Source organism: Oncorhynchus mykiss, chromosome 13, assembly GCF_057628025.1.
Source record: "Oncorhynchus mykiss isolate SJ-2025 chromosome 13, ASM5762802v1, whole genome shotgun sequence".
Lineage (NCBI taxonomy): Eukaryota > Metazoa > Chordata > Actinopteri > Salmoniformes > Salmonidae > Oncorhynchus > Oncorhynchus mykiss.
Window position 1 is genome coordinate 53,077,889 of NC_143034.1, and position 15,210 is coordinate 53,093,098.

Sequence of the window (15,210 nt, forward strand, 5' to 3'; positions counted from 1 at the left end):
TAGGAGAAAGCTGGGGGCCACAACACAACTCTAAGTGACAACTGCATTTAGTTGTAGTGGGCTATTTTTTCGCCATGCATAATTGAGGTTCCTTATTGTGAGGAACAAAGGAGGCACGTGTCAGACATACACAGGTAATAGGGTAGGCCTAATAACTGAAAACCCACATGGAGCCAGTGAACTCACAACTCAGCGTAAACGGTCTCTTATCTCTGACCTACACCCATGTTTTTGAGCTCGACCTGCGTTATCTGTATTGCAAGGGGTAGTGTCCCGTGATAAGCATGGGGGCGTTTAGGCTCATCCCAACCCTACATCATTTGAATGTAATTTAGCCTGGCCTACATCACTTGACTTTAGTGGGCTCAGGCTGAGGATTTCTCATTTGGCACTAAGGAAGATCACTGATAGGCACCAGTATATGATGGAAGACTACACTATGATGCAAAAATATAAAAAGGTTACAAAACATTGCATGTAGATTAACTGCAAAGGACACAAAGGCTGTGGTTAACTGGTAGGTGACAGGAAAGGGCACCAGGAAACCTCTTATTGTTGAGGAGGACCACAGCAGTGTGGTTTTCTGTGTCGTTAGATTAAACCCCCCCCCCCCCATCCAAATGGGAAGGGAGGTAGGACGTAAGGCCATAAATTATTAATGAAATCACCATGAAGACTAACCTAACCACATAGAGCATGGGTCTCAAGCCTTTGTCAGCTTGACTGCATAGATGTTGTGCTTTCACAACTTCTAATCATCTAAACGATTTTAGCATTAGGATTGCACAATAAAACGACAACTCAAGATTTTATATTTTGTAATGAAGTCTTTATTTTCATAAACACATGCAATGTATATGCCTTTTCTAATAAGATTGTTCATCAAACAAAGAGCCTTAAATAGGAACAAAACAAATATACATTGACACAACAGTATAGTTCCCCCTTAATAGTATAACAAACCTCCTATATAACCTATGGAATGCCATACTACACAAAAAACTAACCAATTCCACAGAAAGAAACTTACAACTTCAGATGAACATAATTATCAAAAGATATGTTATGGGTCCTTTTAATCAACTGACATTGAAGTATTTAGATAAACTGGGTATCAGTGCATCAGCATGTGATTTAGAGAAGTCCTCCTCAGGACTTTCAGTAAAACCTCACCACTTTCAATCCAGTTACCTTCAGCAGCAGAAAGAAAAACACTATTTAAATACACTGACAAACACCACCCAGGAGAAAGCTTTTACAACTTGGGCATAATGCAGATGTAATGTGGGTATAGTGTTTTTACACAGCTATAAAAGGTTAACAGTTAAGTCTCCAGTCAAATGTTTCACACCACAACGAGACCACTTGCTCGTGGTAGGAGATGAACAGGGGAGACCACTTGCTTGTGGTAGGAGAGGAACAGGGGAGACCACTTGCTTGTGGTAGGAGATGAACAGAGGAGATCACTTGATACAAATCAGCCAGCTAATATCAAACAACGAGTCAGTATCAGCTGTGCTTCCAGGTGGATAGGTGTGATAAGCAATTGGAGAGAGTAGGCGCCCATGAATACTTTTGGCGGGCTTTGACCCAACCCCTCAGCTTTAGCAGTGCTTTGGCGTAAAAACATAAGGCTGCTATCACGCCGAGACCGTGCCTGTCCCTAACTGATGGCCAGTGAACAGTGTGGGGCTAGTGATAGGGAAATGGCAGTGTCTGTGAGTAACTGATGGCCGGAGAACAGTGTGGGGCTAGTGATAGGGAAATGGCAGTGTCTGTGAGTAACAGAGGACCAGTGAACAGTGTGGGGCTAGTGATAGGGAAATGGCAGCGTCTGTGAGTAACTGATGGCCGGAGAACAGTGTGGGGCTAGTGATAGAGAAATGGCAGTGTCTGTGAGTAACAGAGGGCCGGAGAACAGTGTGGGGCTAGTGATAGGGAAATGGCAGTGTCTGTGAGTAACAGAGGGCCGGAGAACAGTGTGGGGCTAGTGATAGGGAAATGGCAGTGTCTGTGAGTAACAGAGGACCAGTGAACAGTGTGGGGCTAGTGATAGGGAAATGGCAGTGTCTGTGAGTAACAGAGGACCAGTGAACAGTGTGGGGCTAGTGATAGGGAAATGGCAGTGTCTGTGAGTAACTGATGGCCGGAGAACAGTGTGGGGCTAGTGATAGGGAAATGGCAGTGTCTATGAGTAACAGAGGGCCGGAGAACAGTGTGGGGCTAGTGATAGGGAAATGGCAGTGTCTGTGAGTAACAGAGGGCCGGAGAACAGGGAGATGCATGTCTCTCCAGTCCAGTTGGAGAGATGAATATTTTTTCTACTGAAGCCATCCAAGCAGTACAATGGAATGTACTGTACATGCTTTAGGTGCACCATTTGTCTTTCTGTTCAAGCATATGATTTGGAAAATGAATTAACATGGGTGTCATGCTTGGCCAATCACCACGCTTTAATTAGGCTACTTCATAGACAGTAATTTAGATGTAAGAACAGTACAGTAACATCATGCAAGTAATGCAGGCAGTTTACACTGGCACATCCAGATTACAGGACACTGTTGAAGCCTTGTGCAATCAGGTTGGAAATTGTAAGAACAATGAGTAGGAAGGGGAGGCACAGAGGGGTGAGTGAGGACATGCCAGAGCAGATCACATGACGCGTGTCAGTGTCACTAGTGTTATACGACTTCCTCCCAGACAAATATCCTGGAGCACAACATTGCTCTAACATTGTTTGGAACAATCTCATACTTTTTCACCTTCTCCTTCTCATAAGCAGTAGTGGTTAAGAAAGTCTCAAGAATAGTAGTGCACAATTATTCTGAGGACATGGCAAAATAGCATCTTCAGTGTCACAGAGTAAAGCATGGAGGTCAGGGAATGAGGAAGCAAAAGGCCAAAGCAGCAGAATAACTCTGTTTTGTGATTGTCTGGATGATGTCATCTTCATTAATAACAGTTACATTTAGATTTTGATCAAGGATATGACAGATAATGTTTTTTTGTTGTATTTTTTTTATCAGGTTTTGGGGTACTGTTTTCTGTCCGGTTTTGGATTCGGAGAAGTTTAGTCCAATGAATACATTCAAAGCAGAGCATCTAGCCAGGGGGCATCCAAAACAAAAGCACCTTCTGCTCTGTTTGAGTCTTGAACTATTATATTTTCATTAATTAAACTCTGAACACAACAATGACCTAAAATAATGACTACTGGAAACTATTTCATTATGACAAATCTTCTTCAGATTGACACTTCTTTAAGCTGATTTGAACTAGCTTTGCTTTAAAAATAAAGCCATTAAAAAGGTTTCTCACAATAAATACAGTACTTACATTTTTTTTGTGCCAGAAGAGCAGAGGGGATGCCATGTGGTAGAGGCTGTGGGGGGGCACAGTACACAAGAGAGATGGGGCCTTTTCCGGGAATACAGAAACTAGAACAGGGGATATGTGGGATAACACTGGATGGACCGAGGGGAGGGGACCGATGGTTATCTCAGCTAGCTGCTTTATGGTTTTCACTGTAGTGGCTGTGTTAGGGGGTGTGAGATTGGGGTGTAGTTTGTGAGGTGGACTCTCTATACTTCAGGCACAGTGACGGGGTTTAGTGTGGGGCTGTGAGGAGAAATGAGGTGGGATTTAGCAGCCACAGCCCCCATGGTTCTCTGGAGGCGAGTCCTGTAGACTGGTACTCCTGTGATTGGACAACATGTTGGCATCTCCGCCCATGCTCTCGTTCATCTTCTCACAGATGACGTCTACCAGCCGCTCAAACACCTGCTTCACGTTGATGTTGTCCTTGGCGCTGGCCTCGAAGAACTGGTACCCTGTCAGACAGAGATGGGGAAATTGAGTAGAGTAATTACTTACTGTGGAGAGATTTCAAGAAAAGCAGATGAGATATTTAGGCTTAAGGGTTTCGGTGTCCCCTGCTATATCGGTGTGTAAGTGTGTTCTCATGAGGTCAGTATGCTGTGGTAGTGTGACCTCTTTGTGTATAGTCTTTGCGAAGACTGCATGCTGTTGTGGATGGTACTCACCAAGATCTTTGGCCAGTCTCTGGCTATCCTCTGTGGGGACTAGCCTGTCATCCTCCAGTTCACACTTGTTTCCCACCAGGATCACCTGTGCGTTGTCCCAAGAGTATGTCTTAATCTGAGTTGCCCTGTATGACCGAGGTGAGAGTAGACGAATACACAGTCTGAGAAGGCAGCAGGGTCAATATGGAAATGATGGAACCTTCCACCTTTCACTCACCAGTCCTGAACTGCGTTGAAGGAGTCCTGGTTGGTAATGTCATACATGAGCAGGAAGCCCATGGCTCCTCTGTAGTAGGCTGTGGTGATGGTACGGTAGCGCTCCTGTCCCGCTGTGTCCTGTGGGGAACATGATGGATGGTCATTCTTTACAGGTTGGGTTTGGGAACATGTTAAATTGTGTGGTATTTTGTGAGACCAGAAGGGGGCAATATTGACTAAGACCAACAGACTTGAGACGCTAGAGGTGAATGTGTGTGTGTATTAGAGGTCGACCGACTATGATTTTTTTATTTTATTTTTTACCCCTTTTTCTCCCCAATTTTCGTGGTGTCCAATTGTTGTAGTAGCTACTATCTTGTCTCATCGCTACAACTCCCGTACGGGCTCGGGAGAGAGAAGGTTGAAAGTCATGCGTCCTCCGATACACAACCCAACCAGCCGCACTGCTTCTTAACACAGCGCGCATCCAACCCGGAAGCCAGCCGCACCAATGTGTCGGAGGCTACACCGTGCACCTGGCAACCTTGGTTAGCGCGCACTGCGCCCGGCCCGCCACAGGAGTCGCTGGTGCGCGATGAGACAAGGACATCCCCACCGACCAAGCCCTCCCTAACCCAGACGACGCTAGGCCAATTGTGCGTCGCCCCACGGACCTCCCGGTCGCGGCCGGTTACGACAGAGCCTGGGCGCAAACCCAGGGACTCTGATGGCACTGCGCCACCCAGGAGGCCCCGACTATGATTTTTCAACGCCGATACCGATTATTGGAAGACCAAAAAAAGCTGATACCGATTTAATCGGTCGATTTTAATTTTCTTTTATTTGTAATAATGACAATTACAACAATACTGAATGAACACTTATTTTAACTTAATATAACACATCAATAAAATCAATTTCGCCTCAAATAAATAATGAAACATGTTCAATTTGGTTTAAATAATGCAAAAACAAAGTGTTTGTTGAAGAAAGTAAAAGTGCAATATGTGCCATGTAAGAAAGCTAACGTTTAAGTTCCTTGTTCAGAACATGAGAACATATGAAAGCTGGTGGTTCCTTTTAACACGAGTCTTCAATATTCCCAGGTAAGACGTTTTAGGTTGTAGTTATTATAGGAATTATAGGACTATTTCTCTCTATACTATTTCTCTCTTTGACTATTGGATGTTCTTATAGGCACTTTAGTATTGCCAGTGTAACAGTATAGCTTCCATCCCTCTCCTCGCCGCTACCTGGGCTCGAACCAGGAACACATCGACAACCGCCACCCTCGAAGCAGCGTTACCGATCGCTCCACAAAAGCCGCGGCCCTTGCAGAGCAAGGGGAACAACCACTCCAAGTCTCAGAGCGAGTGATGTTTGAAACGTTATTAGCGCGCACCCTGCTAACTAGCTAGCCATTTCACATCGGTTACACCAGCCTAATCTCGGGAGTTGATAGGCTTGAAGTCATAAACAGCGCAATGCTTGAAGCACAGCGAAGAGCTGCTGGCAAAACCCAGGAAAGTGCTGTTTGAATGAATGCTTACGAGCCTGCTGGTGCCTACCACCGCTCAGTCAGACTGCTCTATCAAATCATAGACTTAATTATAACATAATAAACACACAGAAATACGAGCCTTAGGTCATTAATATGATCGAATCCGGAAACTATCATTTCGAAAACAAAACGTATATTATTTCAGTGAAATACGGAACCGTTCCATATTTTATCTGAAGGATGGCATCCCTTTTAGCTAAATATGCAGGTTTAAAAATATATACTTCTGTGTATTGATTTTAAGAAAGGCATTGATGTTTATGGTTAGGTACACGTTGGAGCAACGACAGTCCTTTTTCGCGAATGCGCACCGCATCGATTATATGCAACGCAGGACACGCTAGATAAACTAGTAATATCATCAACCATGTGTAGTTATAACTAGTGATTATGATTGATTGATTGATAGTTTTTTATGAGATAAGTTTAATGCTAGCTAGCAACTTACCTTGGCTTCTTACGGCATTCGCGCAACAGGCTCCTTGTGAGGCAGGTAGTTAGAGCGTTGGACTAGTTAACTGTAAGGTTGCAAGATAGAATCCCTGAGCAGACAAGGTAAAAATCTGTCGTTCTGCCCCTGAACAAGGCAGTTAACCCACCGTTCCTAGGCCGTCATTGAAAATAAAAATGTGTTCTTAACTGACCCGCCTACTTAAATAAAGGTATAAAAAAAACTTTTTTTTGCAAAATTGGCATCCAAAAATACAGATTGTTATGAAAACTTGAAATCGGCCATTCCGATTAATCGGTCGACCTCTAGTGTGTATACGCTTGTAAATATTCAGGTCTAGAAAAGACTACAATTCATGTTTTTTTGTTAACATACAAAATAGATATTTGACATAAATAAACATATTTCTGTGATAGTGCTTTGTCCTTTAAATTGTCCTATCAGCCGAAACCTTCCCACCCAAAGCCACTGTTAACTTCAGACTATTAGAAATTAAAGTGTCAGATACATGATTAAACAGAGTAACACCTACATTTGCCATGTCCATCAACATAACTTCTTGTCAAACAACAAACCCTGGCCCACTAACAAAAACCCAGTAAGAACAAAAAGAACACGGAGAGCGTCAGATGTCGATAACAGCTCTCTGGTGCCGCAGAGCTGTAGAGACCTGTTTATCGGAAACATCTTTCAATTAAGTAGAGGTTGAGTGTGATGTCAGAGTTGCTTCCCTGGAAAAGGTTAACATGAAAAAAAATAGTCAAGCAGGTGAGGAGATTAAATTGGCACGGCAACTATCCTTGGCCGTCGCTTGGTAACCTGGCCTGGGTCCCTCATTTGCATTGGAGGACTTTACATCACTGAATAGTGGGGGGGGGTTATGAATGTTTCATTAGGGCTAATAGTGTGCAGGGTAGTCAGCCCGAACGAACTGCCACCGATTTAGAGATTGCAAAAAATAGAGCTATTCTTAACTGAGAGCAGGTGCTGGGCTAGAGACACAAGTGCTCTATAAGTGTGTGAGTCGGTGTATCGGCAGCGGTGTACTTCTGTTAAATGACGTTACCCAGAAGGAGAGTCTGCGTCATCTCAGGGTCATTTTTGTTTAATTTATGAATGAAGGATACCAGATGCATATCTTACCTGATATGAGCAGACATGATCAAATATTTGGCAGGGTAATGTATCTTACAGTAGCACTAACCAAATACACTTTCCCCATGGCTCACACTGTCTCCATAACTATCTATACAACAAGTAAAGAAAATACTGTCCAAAAGCATATGCATGATGACAATGAGTGTAAAATGGTTGGGGGTCAGAGCCATTGATGTCACTAGGACCCTTCTCAGCATGCGTCACCTGGTCCTGCCGCCCACACAAAGCAGGGACACTCTAAGCCCTGGGCTTTGTGGTTCCGACACCAGGTGTGTCATTGTGTAGTTAACATATTGCCATGTGGTGTATCCTCCTAGAATAAACAGTATGGTTCAGGTTGAGAAAGTAGAACCATAATGGTACTATAGAAGGCTTCAAATTAAACTCATTTTTAAAACCATGATAAAAAAATCATTTCAAGCCCTTCTCATGCCACACATGTGGAGGAAAGCTTGCAGCAGTGTGGACAGGGCACCACCTGTATACTCTTTATAGAGAGGCGAGGCTCAAGAGGGTTTGAGTGAAAACAGGACACTGCGGATTAAACGCCCCTGGCCATTCCACATAGGGTTGTTCATTAACTGTATACTTGCTCTCGAAGCCAGGGCTCATTTATTGGACATGGTTGCTACTTCCACACCTCCAATGTATGAGGCAAACTGAGGAGGGTTTTATTCTTCTCTGATTTGAAACTCATCAGATGGCATTCAGTGATCCCAGGCACCACTGACAACATTAAGCCAAATCACGTGTCCTAGGTGGAAACAGGGTCAGTGCGTCAGTCAGCTTGGTTTTGGTGTGTACATTGGTGTGGACACGGTTGCTGCTGATTCATCTTGATTGAATACAATACCATATAGGGTGTTTGTCTTGTTTAAACAGCATTCACTGTACGGTGAAATAGTTTACCTTGAAACACTTTCAGACGTCAAGGTACTAGGCTACATTGTAACAAATTGTACACTTCTGGTAGCCCTGTAATTCTAGTATTTCCACAGAACATGATATTTTTTTCCAATCAGTTCTTTTGACCAATCAGTTCAGCTCTGAAAAAGATCTGATGTGGTTGGTCAAAAGACCAATAAGTGGAAAATGGATCAGAATTGGTCTGCCTGTCCAAACACAGCCTTAGTCTCGAGAGCATGTGGTACAAGCAGCAACAACACACTGCAGTAGCTTGAGATGAGAAACCAAGTTTTCTGCAAAACATACGAGAGAGACGGAGGGTAAAATCATTGGTGGAAAAATGACTAAATTGTCATACTTGAGTAAAGGTAAAAAATGACATGCTATAAATCTAATTCCTTATATTAAGCAAAGCCGATGGCGTGATTTACAGAAAGCCAGGGGTACACTCCAACACTCAGACATCTTTTAAAAATGCAGTATTTGTGTTTAGTGAGTTCACCAGAGGCATTATATTGATAGGTGTGTGAATTGGACCATATTGAGGTCTTTACTGAGCATTCGAAATGTAATGTATACTTTTGGGTGTCAAGGAAAGTGTATGGGAGTAAAAAGTACATATTTTCTTTGGAATAAAATGGATTAAAATTTGTCAAAAATGTATTGTAAAGTAAACTACCTCCAAACAACGACTTAAGTAGTACTTCAAAGTATTTTTACACCACTGTGTAAAATGCAAGGGCCTTGCAGATGAAAGTTTGTGATTGACCACCACTATATAATTATCAGCCATCTTGTCAGAAAAACTCAATTCAATAGTGAAGGATTTGGTCTATGGATTTATATTCTGGTTTAATACAGAGGACAACTTTCCTCTTGATGGGATGTGTATGAGAGTCCACTATGGTGGCAAAAATGTGGCACAAAGGTGGCAATCATGTTGTAGAGACCATAGCTGGCATGTGGGACAAAATGCATAAGGCTAACTCACCCATATCTGTAGCTTTATCCTTTTCTCATTGCGGAAGACGGTCTTGACCTTGAAGTCTATGCCCACGGTGGAGACAAAGGCTGGGGTGAAGGAGTCATCAGCATAGCGGAACAGGAAGCTGGTCTTCCCCACACTGCTGTTGCCAATGATCAGCAGCTTGAACATGTAGTCAAAGTTCTGGTCAGCCGCATCCTTCTGGGCAGGCTGCTGCTGAAGGCGAGAGTCATTCACTGACGCCATCTAGAAGGGAAGGCAGAGGTGTGAGAGGTGATACTGCAGCTCAGGGTGAATTAAACAACAAATCATCAGGTTAGGGGCTCGTAAGTAAGCATTTCACTAAGGTCTACCTGTTGTAGTTGGCGCATGTGACTAATAACATTTGATATGAATCTTTGAATTTCATACCAATACAACTCAACAGTTGGTAGGTAAAATCAACAGGCCAGGCCCAGTCCCCTAAATTGTTATGATCCAGTATGTTGCGGGGAGTTTTCAAAACCTGCTCATCATAGCTATTATGACTCAGTCACTTGCAGGCTGCAGCATCTGCCACTGGGTATCAAATTGCACACCATAAAGACCTTTTAGTGTCTGTCACTCGTTCCTAAAAGTGGGTGTAATGACTGCAAGGAATGGGTGTGAAAGGAGAGTCCATGGTCTCCCCCCTCATCCTCAGCTGAACAATCAGGGCTGCACACCACAGCTTCCTTCTGATGAGGACTGTCTCCTTGAAAACCGGTCAAGAACATAGCCGCCAGGCCCATCAGTGGGCCAGGCCAGCTAGCTCAGCATGGCCATCTTAAGAAGTAGTGATATTTAACATCAAAGGGGAATGTAGAGGACGGTCCACAGTAGAGGTCGACCGATTATGATTTTTCAACGCCAATACCGATTATTGGAGGACGAAAAAAAAGCCGATACCGATTATTGAAGGACCAAAAAAAGACGATACCGATTAAATCGACCAATTTTTATTTATTTAATATATATATATATATATATATATATATATATGTATATATATATATATATATATATATATATATATATATATATGTAATAATGACAATTACAACAATACTGAATGAACAATGAACAATTTTTTTACTTAATACATCAATAAAATCTATTTAGTCTCAAATAAATAATGAAACATGTTCAATTTGGTTAAAATAATGTAAAAACCAAGTGTTGGAGAAGAAAGTAAAAGTGCAATATGTGCCATGTAAAAAAAGCTAACGTGTAAATTCCTTGCTCAGAACATGAGAACATGTTAAAAGGAACCACCAGCTTTCATATGAGTCTTCAATATTCCCAGGTAAGAAGTTTTAGGCTGTAGTTATAATAGGACTATTTCTCTCTATACCATTTGTATTTCATATACCTTTGACTATTGGATGTTCTAATAGGTACTTTAGTATTGCCAGCTTAATCTCGGGAGTTGATAGGCTTGAAGTCATAAACAGCGCAACGCTTGAAGCACAGCGAAGAGCTGCTGGCAAACGCAGTAAAGTGCTGTTTGAATGAATGCTTACGAACCTGCTGCTGCCTACCACCGCTCAGTCAGACTGCTCTATCAAATCATAGACTTAATTATAATAAACACACAGAAATATGAGCCTTAGGTCATTAATATGGTCAGATCCAGAAACTATAATTTCGAAAACAAAACGTTTATTCTTTCAGTGAAATACGGAACCATTCTGTATTTTATCTAACGGGTTGCATCCCTAAGTCTAAATATTCTTGTTACATTGCACAACCTTCAATGTTATGTCATAATCACGTACAATTCTGGCAAATTAGTTTGCAACGAGCCAGGCGGCCCAAAATGTTGCATATACCCTGACTCTGCATGCAATGAACGCAAGAGAAGTGACACAATTTCTCTAGTTTAATATTGCCTGCTAACATGAATTTCTTTTAGCTAAATATGCAGGTTTAAAAAAATATATATTTCTGTGTATTGATTTTTAAAAAGGCATTGATGTTTATGGTTAGGTACATTCGTGCAACGATTGTGCTTTTTTCACAAATGCGCTTTTGTTAAATCTTCCCCCGTTTGGCGAAGTTGGCTGTATTTGTTAGGAAGAAATGGTCTTCACACAATTCGCAACGAGCCAGGCGGACCAAACTGCTGCATATACCCTGACTCTGTTGCACAGAACGCAAGAGAAGTGACACAATTTCCCTAGTTAAAATAAATTAATGTTAGCAGGCAATATTAACTAAATATGCAGATTTAAAAATATATACTTGTGTATTGATTTTAAGAAAGGTGTTGATGTTTAAGAAAGGTGTTGATGTTTATGGTTAGGTACACATTGGTGCAACAACAGTGCTTTTTTTGCGAAAGCGCTTGTTAAATCACCCGTTTGATGAAGTAGGCTGTGATTCAATGATAAATTAACAGGCACCACATTGATTATATGCAAAGCAGGACAAGCTAGATAAACTAGTAATATCATCAACCATGTGTAGTTCACTAGTGATTATGTTAAGATTTATTGTTTTTTATAAGATACGTTTAATGCTAGCTAGCACCTTACCTTGGCTCCTTGCTGCACTCGCATAACAGGTAGTCAGCCTGCCACGCAGTCTCCTCGTGGAGTAAATGTAATCGGCCATAACCGGTGTCCAAAAATGCAGATTACCAATTGTTATGAAAACTTGAAAATCGGCCCTAATTAAATTGGTCATTCCTATTAAATCGGTCGACCTCTAGTCCACAGACACTTGTGGGGCAAAGAAAATCTCTTGTTGAAGCTGTATCTCTATGATTCCATGTTTGTGCCCACCGAGATTATAGGGGTGTGAGAGTGAGTCCACTGCCCCTTACTTGTAACATGGGGGATGATCTGTGCGGTAAATGTATGATGTAAAGGCCAAAATTATTCTGTGCAAAAGGCAGGTCTGTACTATAATCCCCTATCACATGGCACCAATCAAACTTTCATCTGACCATTGCTTTGTGGGTCTAAAGTCATTGGATCATAGGTCCCACACTGTGTGTACAAAGAATATGCGGGAAACCCATTGGATCAAATGTTGTTTTCCTCTCAGAACATAAGCCTGCTAAATCCTGGTCACACCATGCACATTTACACTGTGGCTCAAGAAGTCTTGAGGCAAAATAATATTTTGGGAAACAGTTTTTCTACCCTAAATCTGTGACAACTGTTGTGCTGCTGAGGCAATGAGTAGCCTACACTATCCAATATCACTCAATTCAATATCCCATTGTACAATAATAATATTATATAATCCATCCCAATGCTGCAGTCATACTGTCCAAATTATTCTAAGATATTAGAGACCAAAGTTACTGGATGATGAAGTGTTGAGAAACACATGGCCAAAACTCTTTGTGGACAAGTAGCACTAGATCACTTTGACCAGGGGGTGATGAATTTAATACTGGCATGCCACCATCTGCCACAATAATCGGGTACATCTCTTACGGGACAGATTTTACATCACTGTCATCACAGAACAGGCCTCCACTTAGTAGAGTTGAAATGGGAGTCATTTTTTATGCACTGGAGAAGCATTCGTTCTGTAAAACAAATAAAAGAGGCCATTATGGTGAATAGGCCTATTGTGGTCTCTCAGCTGGCACTGTTTGCAGAGTAAGGTCCCTGGCTGTTATAGGAAATTAGCTCTTGATTGGTTGGCAGCTGTCTGTTCCCTATTAAAGAATGGTCGTAAACACAGGTGAAGGAAGTAGGTTAGTAAAATTGAGTGGTTTCAGTATACCTGGACAAGCTCAAATTAATAGCACAATAAGTAGGCCTATACTTGTCAACTCACTCTCTACCCATCATATTGAAAGTTGTCCAGTGTCCATTCTACATCTCTATAAGCCCTTGATCATGACTCTCAGTTTCATTACATTACACATAAATCATTGGACAAAGGCATCTTCTGTATGGGGGAGTTTTGTTAAGAGCCCCGATGCTCAATCTGAACATTAACAAGCGTCTGTTTTGGAAGCATACAGGACCTTATCTTTCATATCAGTGAGAAATCATTTAAAAAGGTTGAATTGATACACCTTGATAGGGTTGGTGTCAGATATGGACGACTCATAATAATGGCTGGAAAGGAGTGAATGGCATCAAAACACATGAAACCTATGTGTTTGATGCATTTTAACCATTCCACTCCAGCCATTAGCACGAGCCTGTCCCCCCCCCAATTAAGGTGCCACCAACCTCCTGTGGTTAGTGTTCCCACAAGGCCATATCTCCATGTTACAGAGCTTGTTTACTGAAGATAAGAGGAACCTGTGCTAATTAGCTACGGAGCGTTTTCTGAACACCTGTATGTAAGCGTAACTCGGGAGGTGTAGTTTTGTCAGATGGAGGCACCCATAGCTGTATAGATCTGTGCGGTTTTTTTTATTTGAAGGATTCTTTCTCGCTAATGCAAAGGCCACAGCAAGCGACGATATGACGTTTCAAAACGTTGAAACAGCGTCGGGATTTAAATTCACATGAGTCGTGAATGGCTGAAAACTGTAGGGATAAGGCAAATGCCGCCTAGAGTTTGACAGCTATATCTCTATATGATATAGAACTGCCAAAGTAGACCCTATACAGAGAATGGGGGTGAAGAAAATTTGTCCTTTCGGTTCTTCAAATCGCACCAGGTGCTCGAGCATGTAAAACATGTAAAACTAAGTCCAGTGTACATTAAATTGAGTTAAGTAAACGAGAATATAATGCCCAGCAAATTATTTTCGTTTGGACATGAAGGAAGCTGGACAAAGGTGCAGAAAATATTGACCAAACTTTTTCCAACCACTTACCTACTAATCTATGGAAACGGAATTTCTTTGACTTTAATCTTCAATGTTATTTCCTTTCAAGTGAAGAGTGAAACTTCCCTAGGGTCTTCAACAACCTGAATTCTCTTTCCGCCCACCGCTTTCTGCCTCACCGTTTTCCTCTGAGCGTTTGTGGAATAGAACAGGCAGCTCCCGGATCTCGTTTGTGTACAAAGGAGCACCCTTCGAGAGCGCAGCAGTCAGTGTTGTGATCACCTCACACGACAGTATTCACAGCTATAATCTCTCTCACACACTTCCAGAGAGCAAATGTCCTGTACTTTATGATCCCTCACTCAGCTCTAGCCTGTTTCGAAATAAGAGCTTTCACAAATCAAGGCAGCATTTACAGTATGTTTGTGTTTGATTGATGTTTATGTGTATTAAATTGTTGAATAATATAGAGAATATTCTGAGCTGGGTCAGTCTTCTGATCTGAACTTCAGAGATGCTCTGCAGTCTGCCAACCTCATTTATTAAGTATAACTCAACATTTGATAATGCAGATCGTTAGAAATACACTAATGAGATCACTGGGCTTAGATCCTAAAATGTTGTCTAAGTTAATATTTTCATGCCGATAGGGTAGGCCAACTTTGGAAAAGCATCCACCAGTTAATAAATCAGAATTATTTCCATGAGTGAATTGGTGCACATCCTTGACACTTCCTGGTGGGGCCCCCTTTATGTGCACTTTTTGTTTTTTTGCCCAAGCACTACACAGCTGGTTCAAATAATCAAAGCCACCAACATCCTGTGGTTAGTGATAGGGAAAAACAAAACATCCACCCAGGACCGAATTTTGGAAATCCTGTTTTAGACACTTGCTCACTACTTAGGAATTCCAGAAATCAGCAGTGTGTGAAATGTTTTTTCTACTACTGCACATGAAGGGTACTTTGTTTTCTAGTTCACACGGCCTTACTTCCAGCAACAGTATCTGTACCCAGTATCTGGGTAATGTAACATGGGGAGTGAATGAGTTTGGTTGTGGTGTACCTGTATATCTGTAAATAATTTGGTCTCTTTTCCTTTTTTTGAAAAGTAAACAGTGTTAGTTCACTCCAAGAGAAA

At 41.8% G+C, this 15,210-nt stretch overlaps 1 protein-coding gene across 1 annotated transcript; it reads right to left on the reverse strand.

The window, feature by feature from the left end:
* Positions 1 to 807: 807 nt before the first annotated feature.
* rab3db (RAB3D, member RAS oncogene family, b) lies at positions 808 to 14,585 on the reverse strand. Its single transcript, XM_021558113.3, has 5 exons — positions 14,119 to 14,585; positions 9,309 to 9,548; positions 4,261 to 4,379; positions 4,044 to 4,168; positions 808 to 3,830 (listed from the first exon to the last, which is right to left on the reverse strand). Exons 2-5 carry the CDS (start codon positions 9,546 to 9,548, stop codon positions 3,643 to 3,645), a joined length of 672 nt encoding a protein of 223 aa, XP_021413788.1. The 5' UTR covers positions 14,119 to 14,585; the 3' UTR covers positions 808 to 3,642.
* Between the last annotated feature and the right edge of the window lie 625 nt (positions 14,586 to 15,210).